This window comes from Strix aluco, chromosome 5 (assembly GCF_031877795.1).
Source record: "Strix aluco isolate bStrAlu1 chromosome 5, bStrAlu1.hap1, whole genome shotgun sequence".
NCBI lineage: Eukaryota > Metazoa > Chordata > Aves > Strigiformes > Strigidae > Strix > Strix aluco.
The window spans coordinates 48,302,996-48,325,081 of NC_133935.1; the positions used below are offsets into that span (position 1 = coordinate 48,302,996).

The following is a 22,086-nucleotide window of genomic DNA, read 5'->3' on the forward strand; positions in this document are numbered from 1 at the left end:
TACACCAAATTTGCATTCATATTTCTACATCACTCCCTTCAATGTATGTTAATCTCACTTGTGTTACATTAGCTGTATGGAGCCCTGTGTGTTTAGAGCATTTGTACTGAGATAGATGGGGACGAGGTCAGATTGGGAGGGAGTTTGGTTTATCTTTCAGATATGACTTCTCCTCCTTTCTCTTTATTTCATAATGCAAGGTGCATTTAGAGGAACACTGCTTTTATCGGAGTGCTCACATTTCCTTCCTCTATTCAAATTCATGGAAGTGAATTTAAATCAAGTGGTTTAAGTTTCTTAATGCCATGATTCCTTTCCTAATAGGGAACTATGAATCTGAAGCAATTATAATTATTTCACTCTGAAATTTCCAATCTGTACTGACTCATCAATTGTATGCATGAGGAAGAGTAGATCCAGAAAGCCTTTGCTCTGGCCCATGCCATCATTGCTGGGCAAAGGTACAGATGTATTTCCCTTCTCTAGAGCCCAGCCTATGCACTCCCCTATAGGAACATCTGTGATGAAGGCAAGCAGTGGCCAGGACCATGGCCTTCAAGGGATCTGCTGAGCTCTGTAGAAAGAAGCTCCAGGTCACTTACTTGTCTGTTCCTCATTGGCTGCTCAGCCCTAAGTGGGACTGTACAGCTTGGCAATACCTCTTTAGAAGATCTGTCTAATTTCTGAAGTTCAAAATAAAGTACGCCTCGGTATGCAGACATTTACAGTTGTCTTTTAAAAGCATTCAAGCATTGCTCCATTTCAAATTGCAAGCCTAAACTTAATTTTCAAAGGGAATACAGGCACTTTGCACATTTCCACACTTGTTTGAGCAAACCTTCCCATAGAAAGCAAGGCTGGAAAGCCAGACTACTAAAGTGAATCAAGAAGAAAAAAGCTGGGAAGAGAGAAAGGTTTATGTACCTCGCTTTGATGTCAGCTCTAGAAACTTAAGAAGCAGCTAAATGGCAAACTTGAGTGTGCATCTATGGTTCCTGTCTCGAAAAGCCTAAATCCCATCAACTCATACTGTAACTTAAGCACATAAGTCACTCTGGAAATGGGACTGTGCCTTCCAAGCTGTATGAGCTAAAAGGATTTTTGGTCTGTATAGGCAGCTTTAGATGCTTTGTCCACTGTGACTGAGTGGAGCAGTTTCGCTCGCACACTTTAGAAAAGTCCATAGGTGGCGCAGCTCTGTTGAGCAATACTGTGGGTCTGGAGATTTTAAATTCTTCAGGAACTGCTGCTGTTCAGTAATTTCTTCAAAGTGCACTAACAATTCATTTGTCTGCTTGGCAGTCTTGTGTGTGACACTTGCAGTAGTTTAAAGATAATGAAGACCAAGTCAAATAAACAAGGAATGTGCTTTTTTATTATCTTAAGGTTGACAGGGTATAGTAAACGCCTCTTTTCCCAGATGTTCCTTCCTGTCTTTCCCAAATGGCAAACTCACCAGGAAAGAACTCATTGTACTGATTAGTCCTCAAGTCACAATAAAAATTAATTTTCTCTTACTGATACTGTCTGAAGATACTGCCCATTTACATTAAGAATACTCCTACCCATGTCTTTTTCCAGTTCAGCTGGTTTTGGTTAAATCCTCAAAAGAGTATTGAAGGACATTAATGTGTGAATAGATTATATATTTGCTTGTTAGGATTTAAGGGTTGTAGATTATATTCCTTAAATGAGCAGCAGGTGCTGGATGGAGGTACTTAAGAGATTAATTAGTATGGAACACATGAAGCTAATGGACTTATTGATAAGGCTCCTGTTATGAAAAGAGAAAAGAACAAACCCACAAACATTTTTTTCATCTAAAAGCTGAACAATCTATGATCAGTCCATTATTTATTTGTTTACCATAGGGCTGACCAACTAAATAGAAAAATATCTCAGTTAAGCAGTCTTATAAAAACATTTCCTAGTAGCTATTGCTGTAGTGTTGCATCTCTCTGTTCTCATTTATTAGCTCACTTCTCTAAGATAGGCTACAGTTCTATGAATACTGCAGGCAAGCACCCTCTGGGCATTCTGTAGTGCTTATCAAAGAGGTGAGCCTTGTGTGTGCTAGAAAAAATAATCAGGCTTTGCACCTGGACAAGAGATCTAAATGGGAAATGATGGTGCCTGGCTACAGGTCCTCCAAGGCATCATGGAGGTGCTTATGAACTGTAATCACAGAGGGGCAACTCATACAAGTATAGAATCATAGAATAGCTTGGGTTGGAAGGGACCTTAAAGATCATCTAGTTCCAACCCCCCAGCCATGGACAGGGACACCTTCCACTAGATCAGGTTGCTCAAAGCCCCGTCCAACCTGGCCTTGGACACTTCCGGGGCGGGGCAGCCACAACTTCTCTGGGCAACCTGTTCCGGTGCCTCACCATCCTCACTGTGAAGAACTTCTTCCTTACATCTAATCTAAATTTACCCTCTTTCAATTTAAAGCCATTACCCCTTGTCCTATCCCTACATGCACTTGTAAAAAGTCCCTCTCAGCTTTCTTGTAGTCCCCCTTTAGGTACTAGAAGGCTGCTATAAGGTCTCCCCGGAGCCTTCTCTTCTCCAGGCTGAACAACCCCAACTCTCTCAGCCTGTCCTCATAAAGGAGGTGCTCCAGGCCCCTGATCATCTTCATGGCCTTCCTCTGGACATGCTTGAGCAAGTCTATGTCCTTCTTCTGGGGGCCCCAGAGCTGAACACAGTACTTCAAGTGGGTTCTCACAAGAGCAGAATAGAGGGGGAGAATCACATCTGTTGACCTGCTGGCCACACTTCTCTTGATGCAGCCTGGGATACGGTTGGCTTTCTGGGCTGCAAGCGCACATCGCTGTGTCATGTTGAGCTTCTTGTCAATCAACACCACCAAGTCCTTCTCCACAGGGCTGCTCTCAATCCACTTATTGTCCAGCCTGTATTTGTGCATGGGATTTCCCTGACCCATGTGCAGGACCTTGCACTTGGCCTTGATGAATTTCATGAGGTTTGCACAGGCCCACCTCTCAAGCCTGTCCAGGTCCCTCTGGATGGCATCCCTTCCCTCTAGTGTGTTGACTGCACCACAGTCATCGGCAAACTTGCTGAGGGTGCACTCAATCCCACTGTCCATGTCTTCAGCAAAGATGTTAAACAGCACTGGTCCCAATACCAACCGCTGAGGAACACCACTCATCACTGCTCACCACTCAGACATCGAGCTGTTGACTGAAACTCTTTGAGTGCAACCATCCAGCCAGTTTCTTATCCACTGAGTGGTCCATCTGTCAAATCCATGTCTCCAATTTAGAAACAGCAGTGTCATGCGGGGCAGTGTCAGATGCTTTGCACAAGTCCAGGTAGATGATGTCAGTATGACAAAAAATATTTTGCAAATTGGATTTTTTTTTTCTAATTTTCAAGCAAAAGACACAGCAGACAGAATATGTGGGGTTTTTAACAGTTCTTGTTGGCTTACCTTAAATAAATGCATTATCTAAGATTATTAAGTTGTGCATTTGTTTGATCTGTGCAGCCCTAGCAGGTAATTGTTATTCCTCTCCATTCTCTTTTCCCTTTCTCTATTGTTTTAATCCCTTTTGTTTATATTCATTGTAGCTTGGTTTAAATTAGCGTGTGCATTAATTGGAGAGAGAACAGGTCATCCTGTATGTTTGTGCAATGAGGCCTCTAGTATGAAATAGAGCAATGCTGCAATGCAAGCGGATATAGCAATAAACAAGACTGCATTCAATTAAAACTCTACGATCTGAAGCAATTTAACCATAAATTAGTAAACATTTATTCAGCTCTTTGAAAAAACAGCTCAAATAAACACAACAAATTAGCATCTTCATTTATTTTTACTTCTGAACAGTTAACTCAGTTTTCACTCATGCTGAAAACACATACATGTGAATATGAATCAGAAATAGAGATTTATGTTACCATTCAAATTTTATTGGAGAGAGAAGTTTGCGTGACAAAATACAATTTGATTGAAGAAATAATCTACAGGAAAAGATGGGAGGTTGTATAAGCTTTGCATTTTTGAACAGTCAGTTCCCGTAGCCGAGCAGTGTAGCCTTATCGAGGGCAGAACAGGAGTGAATTGGCAGTACATTAGAAAGCATGATTAAAAGAGGGAAAGTTGAAACTACTCTCATGTCAGCTGTTTTCCTCTACAGGATATTGAGCCATTCCTGTCCTAACCAGATACTGATTGCTTAAAACTTAGTCCAGAAGTACTTGTCAAAACCGTTTCCTCAGTTCATTTTGACATGCTGAGCTGTGAGTAGATCCTGAGAATTGTTTGCAATTTAGTGCTGGAGGTATTGGCCTGCTCTCGCTTGTGGCTGTGGGAACAAGATCAGACCCTCTGGAGAGAACATGAAGTGCTTTCACTTTCCAGAAAAACTATTTGAACTTTATAGCTGAGGTTCCTGATCAGCTTCTATGGACTCAGAGAGGGCTGGAGGATGCTGCCAGGTGCTGCCAGGAGGTTTCCTGTAGCTAGGAAGCTGCAGAGGATTGGAAGTCTTGCCTCACAGCAGCCATACATCCCTCGTTTCATTTCAGTAGGCACACAGCTTGCTGTCATCACTTCCAGACCCCTTCCTCAGAGTCAGAGGCAGGAAGCATCAGTTTTTCAAGTGAAAAATAAGTGGGAAACAATAATAATGCAACACTGGAATACTATGAGGAGAGCCATGTGATAGAGCAAACATGAGCACAAATGGCAGACAGTCTTTCCAAGAAGATGCACAGGATCAGCATACTTCATCCTGTTGCCTCCCTTATAGTCCTGAGCTTAAATGTCTTCCATCTATGGCTTTCTGGTGATAGGTATTAGCTTCAGTGTTATATCCAGATTACTCCCTCTCCACTGTAAAGGAGGTCCTCTGGTTGGTGAGATTGGGCTGCCCACATAAATGGCTACAGGATTCATCTCGGGTGCAGATGACTGTGAGGCAGAGTAGAAATAATATAAATATCAGTAATATTAACAATTTAATTGCTAAGCATGCTTGTGAAAACACTGAGCTAATATCTACCTCTCTGTCCAGGATCTCCTCTCTGGAGAGGAAAAATCAGAGCCAGAGGAAGGTTAATCTGTGAGAGGAATAAGGCTTTGGAAATGAGGAGATAAAAAAAGAGAGGTCCACTGTTCCTAGGCATGATAGGAGGTCAGTAGGTAACTTCTGCTGTTTTAAGTAGCACTGGTATGTCAGGGGATAGCAGGAGAAGGGGGAAGATCAAGTTTTGACCACCTGCACACCAAAGTGCTGAAGGTGGAACTCTGGTCCTGCATTTGTTATTTTCATGCATAGTAAAGTTGCTGCAGAATGACCAAACATGAGCTGAGTGGAATAGCTCCTTCAAGGTATCGGGCCGTACCAATTTAAACTGGCCATAATGCATATTACTCTTTAATGCAAAGTCAATCAGTCATTTTATATTCATAGTTACAGATCTTCTATCAAAATCAGTTTGTATTTCTCTGCTGTTGTTTTTTAAGTACATGATTGACATAAATAATAGTGAATCTTGAAATCAGTTGAAGACTCATTTGCTTTAGAGAAGAATATCTATGACAATTGATTGCAAAATGACTTCAGGTAACTTGAGAAATTACACAGATTTAGGGAACCTTGGGTTTTGTTTCTAACACTAATTCTTCTTTGACCTTGTTAGTTGGCTGACTGCAGCTTCTGATTTTTGAGTACTCCAGTTTGGGTGTGATGTAGGTTTGGTTTGTTTAAAAGTACTGATAACCCCAGGTCTGAGTGGGTTCCTAAAAGCTGCAGCACTTGTTCAAGTGAAAACTAATGGCAACACAGAATTGTTAGCAAGCAAGACAAAGATCATTTGGGAAACTAAGTTATCATCAGGGATCTGCCAAGCATAGCATATGCATAACAAGGCTTCATAGGGCACCTAGAAGTATAAAAATAAAAAGTACATTATATGCAATAAGTACTATGTGCAAATATTTATTTATTTGGATGACATTCACATAGTTACATAATGCATTTTCATAATTTCTTAAACTAATACTGATAGTATTGATTGACCTTTGCTGAAAGTAGGAGTAAATAAGACGTTAATTACATTAATGGGTATTGTATATTATCAGAATTTGTGGGGCTTTCTATCAGAATGTTCTCTAATATGTGCTGCAGCACAACAGAAAACTGAAACTTATGAGCTCTACGTTTCCAAGAAATGAATGTAGACCTAGGAAAAAATTAATCTTTTTTCTTCAAGTTTGGGTGGTCAGCAATGAAGTTTTACCACATGCTTAGAAGACTTGTTTGAGATAGTATGCTAATGGTTAGAAAAAAAAGGAGAGATTACCACAGCCATTAACATAACCATATTCTCATTCAGCCCTACTTCTGCAAGACATCCAGTAATATAAGCAGTACAAGGTGATGATATGTATTTCAGGCTAGCATGTACAGAGCAAGACTCATATATAAGCATTTGTGAAAAGTATATAAACTGTTCTTATGCTTGCTAGAAGCAACAATACTGTGAATGTTACTTTAAAATTTATCAAATTATATTTCACTTCAAATGAGAGTCATCTCTTAACCTTCTGAGGACTGACTGTAATGGATATTATAAATATGGATTTGTGAAGAAGTGTCTCAGTCATATATTAGAAGATCTGTGCTACTGTTTACCCAAGGCTGAAAGAAAACGGCAGTATGTTCAGTCCTTTGCAATTATTTTAACCCCTCTATATTTCTGCTTTTCTACTTTTTCTTTTTTCAACATTGATTTTTCTTAATTAAATCAGTGGGAGTTATGCAGTATCCTGTTCTTATTTATTTTATATTGAAATACAGGATTAATAGCAACAAAAATGTTATATCCTTTTCTGATTTACTGTGCTTTTCACACCTCACCACAGTTTGTTCATCTACATGACCATATTTTCTCTTAGCTATTTTGCTAAAACAGCAGGAAAGCTGAGATCTATATTTTTTTTCCATTGTCCTTTTTTACACATTTATATTTTTTTCCTGTGCATTACTCTACTGAAACATAAAACTAGATAAGGAGGTGAAGTCTGGCACCAGTAAGGTAGTAAGTGGTGGAAACCACATGCGTGATTGTGCTCTCCCAGTGTAATTGCAGCAGTGCAAAACCCACCTGAATTCAGTGCATTTGCTGATGAGATGGACCAGCAAGGGAAGAGAATCAAGACCCATGTCTAGACTTAGCCTGTGAGCACTAGAGAAACAAAACGCACAGGGGATCACAGTGTTTTTCCCATCATCCCTGCAGTAAAACCCAGGGAGGGTAGCCCTGCAGAGCATCCCCTTGTACAAGCAGGATCTGAGGACCCAAAGCAAACTTGCTCCCCAGAAGCTGCTCTTCCCTCTAATTAATGGCTTCCTTCCACCTGCACAGCTGACACAGCTCCCGCCTCAGGCCTGCAGAAGCTGGGCAGAGGGACGAAGGGCCGAGGGTGCAGAAGGAAGCGCATCCCGTGTCTGCAATGCCGGGGTCGGAGGGCAATGGCTCTTGGAGGGCAGCAGCAGTCGCTGTGGCTTCCAAAACCACTAGAGAGAATGAAAAGCCGAGGACCAGGAATCTGGGCGTTGCATTTTTCAGGAGTGCTGAATAAACATGGGAATGTGTATTTAAAGAAATTACCCAGCTTAAATAAACAACTGGGAAAACGAGTTGAGTAATTGGATTTTCATAATCACCAGCTATGGCTTAATTTTAGGGTCAAGGAAGACCTGGAAATGACCTCACTAATGATTAATAGGCTTTAGTAACCTGGTGGCCCTCCAAGGTGGACAGGTGGAGCTTCCTTTTGAGAGTTTTCAAACAAATATTGCATTAATCTGTTTTGGTCTGTGATAAAATCTGCTTCTGTAAATGTATTATTAAAAATATTCCAGTGGATTCTGATCAGTGGACTTGTTCCTACTACCCAATTGAAAAGAGGGCCATGAGTATGTAGTAAGAGCTCCCTCTGGGATACTAGACAATACACAGACACAAGTGGTTTCCTGATTGTATTTATTTGCATACCCAGTGATGAGGTGGCCGTCCCAGCTGGTGAAACTTCAGAAGAGTTAGTCTATGCTGATTTTAATGTAGTGTTGTCACGAATGTTTGCAGTTCCTCAGATTCCTCACATGATGTTCTTCCCCATGAAGACATAACCTCGAGGAGATGCTGGGGGAGGTGTTTCATAACAAAATCTTCTCTAATTTGGCCCAGACTATTAAAATTGGGAACATAAATAATATAAAGTTATTTAGAAGGTAAAAAAGGGTTGTAAATATTCAGAAATAAGGGAAAACCCATGTGTATGGCTCCTTCACTCTAATTTGAAATGGAAAGATACCCATATGTAGTCAGGAGATACACATATATATCTCTCTATGTCCAAGTATTACGAGTTGTCTGACTTGAAGTGTCACTGGTCTGATTGTGATTTCTTTATTGGAGACAAGGGATAGTTCCCAAAGATGGGCTTTGCTTTAGGTGGTATGTCCTTGTTGCTCTGTGGCCAGCCTTGTGCAGTTCCTCCAATAAGGTGGGAAAAAGTGGACTCACTACCTAACCTCTTTCCACCCAGGCAGTAAAAGAGAAGAGAATTCTTGCTTTCTTCTCTTTTCTACAGAAAGTGAACATTTTAACTGTTGGAGGAACACAGAGAATCCAAGGAGTCCAGAGCAGGATCTGAGACTATAAGCATCTTCTCTTAGGACATACAAGCAGATGGTGGGTTCAGGCCCTCCCTCATCTTTCAAGACAAGGCAATATGTCCTGTTTTCAGCCCTATTCCTTAGCATGGTCTTGAATGCAATAAAGAAGTCTGCATGATTAATGTTGGTAATAGTTAGTATTGGTAATGTAAACATTATTAAAATAAAATCTTTTTATTAACTGGCGCATACTTCTTCAAAAGCGTTCTTTGAGATGCCTGTTTTTATGGAAGAATCACCTTCAGAGCTATTTTCTAGCGTATATCCTCTTATGGACATTCTAAAAAGACTGCTATCCCTTAGGTAATTATTTTTTGACCTATATTAAATTTTTATTCAATGTGTAGCTTTTAATGTGTTAAATACACAGCTAAAAACTCCTTCTTCTTTCCAGAGTAAGTTATTTGATTCTCAACACTGGTATTCGTCAATAATCCCCATAAATGGTAAAAGCTGTAAACTCAAAGTTATAATTAGATCAGGTATATCTTTTGTTGTTTTTAAAAAGGAAATAGCTTTTTTGCCAAGACTGTCAGTTGTAACAATATAAAAGCCAAAGAAAATATTAATATTTTCACTGTACTTTGTTACTGAACAATACAAATACTTTTGCTCTATATTAGGAAATCTCAGTAGGCTCTCCCAGAAGTATGCCTGGGTGTAAATCGCTACCCATTTCTCAACCCAAGGTAGCCTAAACAGTTTTGGAGACCTTCATTGCACACTTCTGTGGATTTCTGGATTGTTTTCAAAAGATTGCATTTGCGATGTACGCCCTCAGAGCCACCTGTTTGAGGGACTGCTTTTTTCCACGGAATAAATAGCTAGTTGTGGTCAGAAAAGGTGCTTTCACAGGAGAGTTTTTGTGAGAAAGCAGTCTAACAGGATGTTTTCCTAGAGAAGCAGAGTGGAGCTGGGGGACTGGCCTCCCCTGCAGGCGTGGGCAGTCCCAGGGGAGCTGGGATGGGTACATCAGCTAGGACTCTCCTGGGTCCGGCAGAAAGCGGCCACCACAGCCAGCTCACAGCGTGCCCACCTCCCAGGTTGTCACGGCTCTGGGTTTGGGTATGACCTCTGGTACTGTTGACTGGGGCTTTGGTGCGATGCAGGGTGTGTAGCAAGCCACAGAGCACTACTGGTAGTCTAAGCATATGTCAGTTACTAGTCATTTCTGCTCAGGGTGCTATTTCACTTCTGCCTACCTCCTAGCAAAATTAGCAGAATCATACCCCACCTACTTCCCTCTGTCAACAGAAATTGTCCCCATCTACCCCTGGAGGCAGCCAGCTGCCTGGGGCCGCCTCGGCTCCATCTTGCCTCTCCCACTTCTGCTTCTGTTGCTGACTCACTGTTACCATCTGTGGGCCTGGGCAGCAAAGCTCTTGCTATCACCCACCCGTCACCTAAGCTGAAATAGGCTTATGAACACTTACGGAGATTCACCAATTCCACCAGGTGGTCTTGTCTCTTGGCCATTGTTGCTTTGTGTTCTGCTAAGTGACAGGTGAGTGACTGAAGTAATTTCTATTCATGCAGACTGACATGATAGAAATGGTTTAATTTAAAATAAAATTAGTGAAGGACCTGCTGACATGTATAAGAGGAAGGGAAATGCATCAAAGTTGTGTCACACAAAAAAAGAGTGTTATGTTCAGATGGTTACAAAGAAGAAAGCAATAAACCCTAAGAGTACTTATTCTGGTTGAAGAAGATCAGAAAACAGAACAGCAACACCAGCACTAAGTAAGGAGTCACAGTGTCTGAAAAGACAAGTAATTTGCTCAAATATATGTGCATACAAATACCTATGGGCCACCAATAAATAATGAAAGGGCAATAAAGAGCAAGTATTAACACAAGCTACTTTTGCTGCAGACTAGAGGAAAGGATTCCCCCAATATTAATAGCACTTGCCTCATAGATAATATCTGATGATGTCTGTATGATATTTATAATAATATGTGGTATTACTGTAAAAGAGATATTGTATCTTAACAACATCCCAATGTCCAGAACAGTGTGCAGTCACACTCACCCAGTGGGAGTTCCCCTGCTGGTAAGAAATGCATCCAACCATGCAAAGTCCTAGCAGGAAAACTGGAGTCACTGGATAATAGATTAAACAGTAAATGGTTAATCACTGTCAAGGTGTAGAGCTGTATTCTCATCTAGCAGGATGACTATTAGGAGAGACTTGAGACAGAGATTTTATGTTGTAGTTGCATATATCCAAGCATGGTAGAGCAACTAATAACTTAAAGAACTCCCCTGTAAGCATACATTAACATAGAGATGATAATGTGCAGGGATAGGAATGAAACTTGCCTTGTCATGTCTCTCTGTGTGCATAGCTGCTTGGTAAATGTTAGAGACGATTACGCTGAGCTGGGCACCTGTAGCTGAATCTTACAGTCTTACAGTACTGATTTCTGATTAGTAAACACAGAAATTTTGATTAATGCCTACAGATGTGTGTTTAGTCATCACAATTCACAGAGCATGGATTTACTGCAATCAATATGCCTAAAGTTAAAGGTTGACTAGGTAACATTTGATCAATGGGTTGAAACTATGAAAAAAGACAGTTTTCTTAAGTGTTGTTTGGATAAAGCAGCAAAAACAATAGTGCTTGTACCAAGCACACAGAAGTGTGCTTTATTTGTATTTTCATGGCTCAAAGGTGTTGAATCCAATTTTATTTTCCTGTAGAAAAGTGAAATGTTGATAAATTTGATTGTCCTGCAAGAGAAGTTAGGCATTTCTGAATAACCCCTCTAAGTCTGTGACCATTCCTCCTCCTGGGATGCAGCTTATTCATTGTGGTTTATTGTCTCTCCCTTGTCTCCTATCTAACATGAGACATTATCCACTGTCTTGATAGTCACAATGTTTGCACTGCCTTTCCACTTATCTCTGCTGATTTTATCACATTTTCCCCCTCCTTTCTGTATATTTAATTTGAGTAGATTCTTAAACGTATAGCCAGCATAACTGTGAATTTATTTCCAGGTTGTTATATGTATCAGAACTATATCCCCTTTTTTTTCTGTGAAACATTTCTTACTTACCATGATATCACTTTCACATTTGACATCCATAACAATTAAGTAGCATATAGGGAGCAGTTTCTACTTCTAAGAATAATCCAAATCCCTAGCACACTGTTCTTGCAGCATTCGTTGTTATATTCAGGAGGTAGGATGATATGTAAAATCTTGGTTTTCTGTCCACCCAGTGCTTCCAGTGAAACCAGTCTTGCAGTCTTTGCAGACTCAAATCTCCCAGTGACTGTACAGAAAGTCAGGGTGCATAAATAACTCAGGATCAGCTGCATGAGTATGGGACTTACAGTAACACAGATCTGATAGAACTGTTTTAATTATTTTGTAACGCAGACGAGGATCCAATGTCTCACTGACTTTGGATATGAGCAGTTTGGGAAGTGTTGAACCTTTCGTCGCTGTGCCAACCCCACGAGAAAAAGTAGCAATGGAATACCTACAGTCAGCCGGCCGTGTCCTGACAAGGCAGCAGCTTCAAGATGCAGTTGCATGTTCTCATTTACTTCAAACAGAATTCATGGTGAGTTTAACAACAAGCTTTAAATGAGGATTTTTGACATAACTGGTGCAACAGAAACCATGTGGAAAAACTAACTGGGGATCACTGTAATGTCAAAGTACAAATAATTTCCAAAGGGCAGATTAGATAGTTTCAAGATGGTGTTTTATGTTTATGCACTAAAGACAGGTAAATAATGGATAATACAGATTCCTCTTGGTTTGAAGTTCCATTCATAGACAGGATAAATGTCATATTAGAGCTATAGTACAAACAGGACTGTAACACTGTGACAGTTTCAAAGAGATCATAAAGGCTATGATGACAGAAAACACAGTAATAATTGAAGATTTTGTTTATTCTCATGTAAACATCATGTATGTTTGCAATTTGAAGACTAGATTTTTAGTCACTATAAATGACTTTTTGGAGCAGAGACACCCACAGTCAGTCAGTCAAAAATATCTTTAACAAGCACTCCATACAGCAAGCCTAATGTACTCAAGACCAAAAAACCTGATGTGTCCTACAAGTGTATTTAATAATAAAAAGGGTAAGAATCTAAAATGAAGAGAGTGGCTAGATAGAAACAAGTCAGAACAGAAAAACTCAGTCAGGGAAAACATATTATTACATACTACTTGAAGAAGACCTGAAAAACAGCCAGATGAAAGAGGCTATCAGCAATAAGGAGACACTTTTTACAAAAGGGAAATAGAACAGAGCATAAACTGAAACCAGTTGAATGTGAAAGCTGAATAAGGCAGGCCAAAAAAGGTTTTGAATTAAAAAAAAAACCCTCATAACTTCATTTTTAAATAGATCAAAGCACGAAGCTTATCAAAGAATACAAGGATCAATAGATGATCAAAAGGGTAGAAAAGGGATTTAGAGAAGTTGAAGCAATAGGAGAGAGGTGACTGCATTCTTTGCTTTTGTGTTGATCACAGAAGAACTTAGGGAATTTCCTACCTCTGTGGCAGGAATAGATCAGGTCACTGGAGGATATGTCTGATATTGAAGCGTTAATGTATGAGATTCTAGAACAAATCAGTAAAATGAATAAGAATAAGCTAGTATTATTCTTATTCATTTTCATTATTCACTGGAATAAGCTTGTATTCACCCAGGAATCCTAAAGGAGTTTTTATATGCAATTATTGATGTATTAACTGGGCAGATGTAACCTAGCACTTGGGCCCCAGCAGCTGAGGAATTAGAGGGCTGGAGGTAACGAGTTTTTCAGATGGGGTCCAGAAGAAATCTGGAGAAGTGCAGGCCTAGAAATCTGATGTCTAAATCAGAGAAATTGAAAAGAAATATATTAAAGAAGCCAATAGATATATGAACAAATGCAATACAGTGGGGAATAATCAACTTTGTGTAGCACTGGAAGGATTGGTTGCTTCTCAGAGTAAAAGGGTGTCACCAGTGGAGTCCCAGAGGCATCTGTTCTGGAGCTGATACTGACCAATCAAGATCCTCTTAAGTCATCTGGAAAAAAGAATAAATAGTAAGGTGGCAAAGTTTGATCGTAATACTGAATTACCAAAGGTAGTAAAATTAAAAATAGACTTCAAAGAAATTACAGAAGGATTATATGATGGTGATAAGGCAGAGGAAATTCAGGGTTGATAAATAAGATGTTATGCATTTGCAAGAAAATAGTTTTTTATGCTTTGATGAGTTCTGAAAAACAAAGCTAAGAAACTTGGGAAAAGAACTAGAGAATAATATAGAAAACATCTTTATGACATTGGAAAAATCTATATTGCATTCACAACTGCATGCTGCTCTGATCTCTCCATCTTGAAGCACATACAGAGGTACGGTGAACGTAATCAGAGACTAGAGCAGCTTCTGTATCACGAGATACTAAATAGACAAGGACTATTCTGCCTAGAAAAGAGACTGTGAGAGCCTGTAACAGAAGCCTATAAAATCATAATAGCAAGGAGAAGGTGAATATGGAGTGATTACTTATGGTTTTTCATGCTAAAAGAACAGTATCAGGTGACTAGTGCAATACAAAGAAAAGCTTGTCCTGTTCCAGTTCCCCCAGATGCCTCGCTACCAACTGCTGTCAGAGGGTACCGGAGAGGAGGAACCTAACATAACCAACTACCCCAACCAACCTTAGCCGAACTTTTTTAGCTTTTACAACTCATTAGCAAACTAAACTAAACAAGCAAAGCTTTTTAAGACTTGTTTAATTGTCCTGGTTCAGCTAGGATAGGGTTAAGTTTCCCCAGCAGTGGGGAGGGAGCTCTAGCCGGGTTATTCGATACCATGCTGACCAGGTTGGGGTGCCCAAGCACGGGAAGAGCAGGGACGGTTTTTGGTCCAGGTCAGTCCCCTCACTGCTGTATCCGTGCGGTATATCTCTTGTTCTGTTCATTGTTATTACTGTTATTGTTATTGTTGTTGCTCAGTTTGTTGCTGTTACACTGTTGTATTAAATTTTTCCTTATCTCAGCCCCGGGATTTGTATTTCACTCCCTGGCCCGTCCGGTATGAGGGTGGGGGAGGGGCAGCGGCAATGTGGTCTCGGGTCCCGGCAGGGCCTAAACTACCACATTAATAAATTTAGTTTAATAAATAGAGCCACAAAGGAATGTGTATCCTAACAAGTCATGTAAGAGCAGGAAGAGCTATACAACCCCTTGAGCATACTACGGGTCTAACAAAGACATACAAACAATTCAGTTATTACACATGCCAGAGCACGTGATCCCTCAGGTTTCATTTTGTTTTCAGTTTGTACGTTTAAGTCAACAGAATAGATGATGAGTGCCATCTTACTCTAAAAACAGTTTTTCATTATGAAAAAAGGCATCCTACAAAGCAGTCCTTTTATTCACCCTTAAAAAAACAGGGTTTACAGTCAAAGTCATTTACTTAAGAAAAGTAAATCCCTCAGTTGTTTTACCAAAAATTGGTCAGACAGCGTACATGGAAAAAATTATAAGCATCCAACATACTTTTATCACCCGTCATGCCATTGGTTCTCTGCCATTCTGCTGCTTAGGCAGGAAAGCTAGAAGAAATAACTCCATCATGCTTAAACCCCCCATGTTAGGAGTCAGTTTGTACAGGCAACTTGGCACCTCCAAAGAATCCTGTTTACCCAAATCCTCTCACACAGCATCTGTGCGCAGCTTTGGGGCAATAGAGACTCAACATTTTATTTGTCCCTCTGGGGGGCACAGCAAGACTTTGGCCATTCAGTGTTTCCAAATAATTTTATTGAAAAGATCATCACTTCTGTATTCCATTTTTGAAGCAGTTTTTAAAATGTGCTTTAAGATGAAGCTGTTGAACAGTATCTAATACCCTCCTTGATACAGATAATAGCTTTAGTAGGAACTTGAGGCATGCAAAGAACGCAGTCTATAACCCTCACTTGTTCTGCTCACTCAGGTTGCTTTATCTAGCTAAAGAAATGCAAAAGGACAGTCTTCTTGAGACTAAAATTATTAGTTCACATGAAAGCGTTCCAAGTGTGCAAAAAGTGGAGAAATGTTCAAAGTTTTCAATGAAAAATTGAATCATGAGCAGTTTTGGGTTTTTTTTAGTTCTTTAATTAACATTTAAATTCTTGATTAACAATTAAGGGGGCATTAACTTTATTTTTTTGTTGTTAGAAAAAGTAAGTTACCATCAAAATATTTTTCCATAATACATTTTAAGAAAAAAGAGCTATTTTCCTTTTTTTTTTTTAAATGCTGACAAAAAGGTTGGCTACTTTTACTTGGGAGAATATACCTGAGTTGCAATGAGGAAGAAACATAAATTGTCCAGCATATACTTCTTCAGTAGCCTGAGCTGCTGCTATTCAAAAGACAGAATGTCTGAAGTTGGTGACAGAACAGAAAAATTCATTATTCCCAAAATACTGAAATGTCTGTATTGAGCTATATGGGAAAGTGCCAGATTGTTAAATCTATAAAATTTGCTTCTCATAGAAATGGAGGGATGGGTATAATGAATACCTGCCTGAATTTTCCTAAATTTTGCCACATTTTCTTGAGTGCTTTCAGAAACCCAAATCATATCTCTTCAAGTGTATGAACAGTTGTAGCATTCAAACGCTAATGTGAGCCAGAAGAGCTGTTATTAGGAGAGTACAGCCCAGAGAGATGAAGTAGCCCGTGAACAAAGACATATACACATATGCATCTATAATTGCATGCATGCAACTGAGCATGAATTATTTAATTATATATAATACATATATAAGTTTAATAACTATGTTGCCTACATAGCTACAGACTTTGTATGCTAATTTGCACATGTTCATGCTATTTGCAATCTGCTGAGCTTATTTTTCCCCATGGTAGCAAGAACGTTATCCCCATAATATCCTGGGATTTTTTCTGGAATAATCTCTTGCTTTTCACAGACAGTTTCTGAATAAAAGTGACTTGTCTGTGGATGTGATCCACGGTGTATTGTCAGATTTCTGTCTGTGCCCTTGACCCCACCAAGTACTACTGGGAGGAGTCCACTGACTAGAAAGTGTTTACAGGATGTAAGTGATTAATATTATTAATTGACCTTGTTGGCCCAGAGAAATGAGTTTCTGTTTTCAACTCAGTGGCATTTCTGCATCTGTCAGTAATTCGTCAACTAATGAACTATTTTAAAATTTCAGCAGGCATCGAGAAGGAGACAGCCAGGCAACTGGAAGAGCCCCACTGACCACTGGCTCTTGTTGCGCAGGCAGAGGACTCATCCTCACACATCTTTTTCCAGTCTTTGTAGATCATATTAAACACAGGCTTAACATATTGCTCACTCTCAGTTGGTATGTAGTTCAGCAGGGAAACCTTTCAGAAGACATGCCCTGATGGTGTTTATACTAAGCCAGAACTGAACCAGGGAAGCTCTAGGTCAGCCACTAGCCCATATCAGAACTAGTAGGACAATTCGGAGCCCAAGGACCAAGGGAAAGAGTCTCACAGAGGTCACCACTGGGAGGGGGTGAAAGCCAGAGGTGGGTATGAGGGGGGTGCGGGAGCTCATTTTCTCATTCCATGGAGGAGGAAGGCACAGCAGAATCAGGACAGAGGTGAATTGGTTTGACCTGAAAGAATGAGGGTGAGGTTTATGCGGGAATGGAGTCTTACAAGTGAGAAGATCCTGTGCGTAACACAGGCATCATATGGATGGCAGTACAGGAAGCTGAAAAAGAATGGCGTGAAGTACCTGCAAGGAAGATCTATCTTAGCAGCAACACTTTGGCTGGCCTGAAATGAGAAGCAGAGAGTCATTCTTTTGAGGAGTCAGCTGAAGAGCAAGGAAAAGATCAAGGAAGAAACTGAGTGAGGGAGAGAGGAAGAATAAAGACGGTCCACTAAACACATGTGTATAAGGCAGAGAAGGTAGAAAAATAAAAAAAACCCACAGAAGATGCAGCCTCATGTAGTAAGATGTTCCGAAGCCAAGTTGGGAAGCAGAAAAGAATCAAACCAATTCACTGTAACCTATCTAAATTTTACTTAACTTTGCCTTTGCTTCAACCAGAAAAGAGGGTAGCTTCACCAAGCGGGGGAAGCTGTTGGGTGCATCCTTGTCAAGCTGTTAGGGGTCTTGTCCATGTTCCTCTAAAAAAAACCAAAGCAGCCAGTCATGCTGGGCAGGACCAGAGCTTGGGTCTGAAGGACATTGGCCATGCATCTCATCTATGCCAAAGTCCTGGGCAGGCCTGCACCTGTGGAGTTAGAAACCAGCTGATTTTGGAGAAAAATCCTTAGGTAAATTTTCCAGTGGTGCAAGTCAAAGGAGGTTTGCACTGAATAGGGTGGGAACTTACTTTTTGTGCCTCCTCATGTTCTATGTGTCTGTAAGAGGCAATTATTCACTATGCCACTGTCTCTTTGGATAAATGTCCCAGGCTAGCAATGAAGTTTTCAAGTATTTAGTAATGACTGTGCTTTTAAGTAGAAGTATTAATTTACTGAAGATCAAATTCCAGCTTACCGTAAGATAATTTAAATAATGGTGTCCAAAAACATTCAGTAAAAAATGAAGATTTCAGTCAACCGAAGCATTTTTAATGTGATTTTGCCAGATTGCGTTGGCTGGTAAGATATTCCCCACAATCAGGAAAAAAAAAAAACCTACATGTTTCATCTTGCATTTTCAAAGGGTTGTTTTTATTGAACTGTAAGAACACTAATAATGTTTCAGGACCTCAAAATCAAAATTATTCTTCCACCCCTTAAACCAAGTGAAACATTTTGTTCAGTAAAAAATTGGACAATTTTTACTTTTTATGTTCACAACGTGAAAAAAAAAAGCTATTTTCAGTTGATCAAGAGTTTATAATTTGTGTATTTTTGGAACTTCAAGCAAACTGTCACATTAGTTACTTGCACATCTGTGTATTTAAAAAAGACAACGCGGATCAGTCACTGAAAGATCAAAATGAGAATCAAGAGAAATAGCTTCAGATTTTTATTTCACTTTTGAGCCACTGAATGCAAAAGAATAAGGCACTTCATTCTAGTAGTTTCTATAAAAAGCAAGTGAGGTCTTTGACCGACATTGTTAAGGGCTTTGCATAAATTTTTTTTTAAAAATTGCCATATATTAATATTTAATTATTTTGACAGTTCCTCCCCCAATTATGTAAAATGTTGCACTTTTCTGCTACAGTACTGCACTTTTCAACTCCACTTTTCTAGAACTATTGTGCATTTTAACCTCTCTCCTAATCCTGTAAAAACTTTGCTTTTAATAATTCATCAGAAGTGTTCCTTGGAAGTCACCCCTTCAATATGCAACTCCCTGTGTTTATTAAAGGAAGGGTGTTGACAGGCTTGAGGTGGGAACCACTTTTTTTCTTAATAACTTTGATGTCAAAAGACAGTTGTGTAACAGCAGATGGTCTTCTGGTGATAATTTCCTGCGTGCCTCCTTTGGAAACACCAATCTGATTTAATTTATTTTTTATAGGAAATACCAATGAATTTTGTGGATCCCAAAGAAATTGACATCCCGAGTCACGGAACTAAAAACCGCTATAAAACAATTTTGCCAAGTAAGTGAGTTAGCCCATGGTTTCCTACTATGACATTTAATCCTGCTTTAAGAATGCATTGCTGTGAAAATCTAGCTGTCTTTATCTTTGATCACTGTGTACCTATTCATAAGTGTATTTATAGTCTATGTAGAAAGAATACAAAAGCCCAGTGCTGTAGGACTGGCAAGTGCAGAACTCTCGCTGGATGCCTTAGTAGGTACACACTTTGGCAGCATCCCAACCACATACTGAAATGCAGCCTGGGTACATGCTGATTTTCTTTGGAGGACAGCTCAGGCAGATGGGTAGAGAGAGGTCTGCCATGCCTTGCAGTAGCTCCCCTGATCTGGAGGATATGAGGACCAATACTTTTGTCTCCATTACAGCCCACACCATCTTGCAGCCACTGAATTCCCTGTGGTTGGGTCAGGCTACTTGGGATCCTGTCCAATACAAAGTGGCTCAGACTAAAAAAAGCAAGTGCATCCTATCCCTTCTTGCACTGGATTTCCTTCTTTATAAGTCCTCTGCTGTTTTTTTTTTTTCTCTTCTCCATGCACCAGTTGGCTTTGTGGAAATCTGTTTACGTTAGTAAGTAAACCACTCTCATACAGTGCTGCCTCATCATTGCTGTAAACTTGTTACTGCTTTGCTATACTGCTGCTGGATTTTCATTGGCCCAAATTCTTTATTTCTGATCAAGTAACGAGTGCTTTGTTATAATTAGAGATGACTGAAAACTTTTCAGTGGAATAGTTTTCCTTCAAAATACATGTTTCTCTGAAATTCAAACATTTTCGTAACATTTGTTGGGGGATAATGAGATATTTCATTTCTCCTTTATTAATCATTTTGTTTTGTGTTCAGTTTCAAAATAGGTTGCAGAAGTTTTAACATTGGACTAAATATAGACATGAATAGTTGAGTTTTTATAAATTTTGACATCACCAAATTGGAAAAGTTCAGTGATCCAGAATGTTGGAGGACACTCCCACAGAAAAATGTAAACACATCCCTTTGCTTAGGATTGGAATGAGGAATACCTTTAAAATTACATCATATCCTATCAATTAGAAATTTGTTTTCTCATCATCTCTATAATGTCCTTGTAGGCCTATGTTATACGTTAGTCATGCAAATTCACACACTTTAAATGACGAGATTTCTCTCAGCGAGCCTTGAATGCATTGTAATTTATTCACATCATACAAAGGCCTTGCAGTCAAATCGATGAAAACTGATGGTGTTCAGCCATTAGATTAGTCTCAGAAATGTGATACATAGCTGGGAAAGAAACTCGTTGTGTGGAATCCTTGCTTCCCTTCAGCCCTCAGTGAAACTTCCATTTTCTTCAAGGTTAGCTCATCTATTGCAACCGATAGCTGTGTGCATCTGAGTGCAGCCAAGGAATGTTGAAGGGAATTAAAGAAAGTAAGTAACTGAATGCAAGTTATATACCAAGTTATCAGAAAATTCAGTGTCCCTTAGGGTCTGGCCCAGTGTCAATAAGATGTACACGGAGGGTGAAATCCTGACCCCTTTGATGACAGCAGGACTTTTGCCATCAGCTGCAGCAGAGCCAGGATATCACCAATCCTCCCTCTGCCTGACAGATGGATTTTTGGAAGGAGTTCTCCCTTCCCATATCATCTCACATCCAAGCTGCCCCAGCCACCATCAGCTTTGCCTTCAGCAACACCTTGCAAATGTGATGAGTCCCATTTCACTGCAGCATGTGTTTTGAATCGGAACACAACAGCTGGGCCATGGTTGATGCTGATGAGCTTTGAGAACCCATCATGCCTTTGTGTTTTCACCTCCAGTTAGCCAGGATGTGCCGCTCACTCCGCAGCACATTTTCAGTCCAAGCACGCTGCCAGTGTGCACCACAGCTACTCACTGACAGGCACTTTGTAACCGTCCTTGACAGGAATCAAAAGGTCTGTTTTGTGTTAGCACCAGGCTTTTTCAAAGAAGATATTCTGAGGATTGAGGCACGTGCTCATAATAAATACTCGCACACCCCACACCCAGTCTGAGAGGGTTTGGAAACGATTTGAGTGATTAAATAGAACAGCTTTCCTGGTTTCCTGCTCAGATTATATCAACCCACTGCTTCATACATCCACATCAGCTTTTCCATTCCCAGCTCTGGGTGAGTCTCCTGTATCAGGGCACCTGTGGTGACAAATGACGTTTGAGCTTTATTTTATTATCTCCTAAAAATGGGCTCTCCTGCCGTCTCCACCCTCTGCACTGTCAAGGATGTTCTAATTTTCTAAGAGATAATTCTGTGACAGGGTGCATGAGGACAGGTTCATGTTAATAGATGCTACCCAGCCAGACACACTCATGTGAAATAAAACGAACACCTAATGAAAATTATTCTATATGTAAAACAATAAAGTGCAGGAAATGGTACGTTTCTATGAAAGATGTTTCAGTTGCAATATAACATAGTCAATGCTCTTATCTGAATACTAGTATGCCCCTTTAAGTTTTCTAAGTGTTATTTGCTTTATAATAATATGCTAATACAACTAATAAGGGAACAGTGTGGGATTAGAGGCAAGTGGCTAAACAGTTTCTTAAAAGCAATTTCTCCATCTTTCCTCCTGGCTGTGACCCCAGCCACAGGTCCTGTTAAACCCCACTCCAGATCTTCAGCTGCATTCCCTCTGCCATCCACCTATAGCATTTCTCACTCCCTCTGAGCAGGTTCCCAGTCCTGTGCACAGATTTCCTAATCTCTCACCACAGTCACATCCTTGTGGCAAA

General features: G+C 39.9%; 1 protein-coding gene across 1 annotated transcript in view; it reads left to right on the forward strand.

The window, feature by feature from the left end:
- Positions 1-22,086, forward strand: part of PTPRR (protein tyrosine phosphatase receptor type R) — a 157,790-nt gene that overhangs the window by 107,570 nt on the left and 28,134 nt on the right. Inside the window, exons 7-8 of the mRNA XM_074825441.1 lie at positions 12,116-12,302; positions 19,242-19,326. Of these exons, the coding sequence (XP_074681542.1) occupies positions 12,116-12,302; positions 19,242-19,326 (272 nt within the window). The remainder of the gene's footprint in view (positions 1-12,115; positions 12,303-19,241; positions 19,327-22,086) is intronic.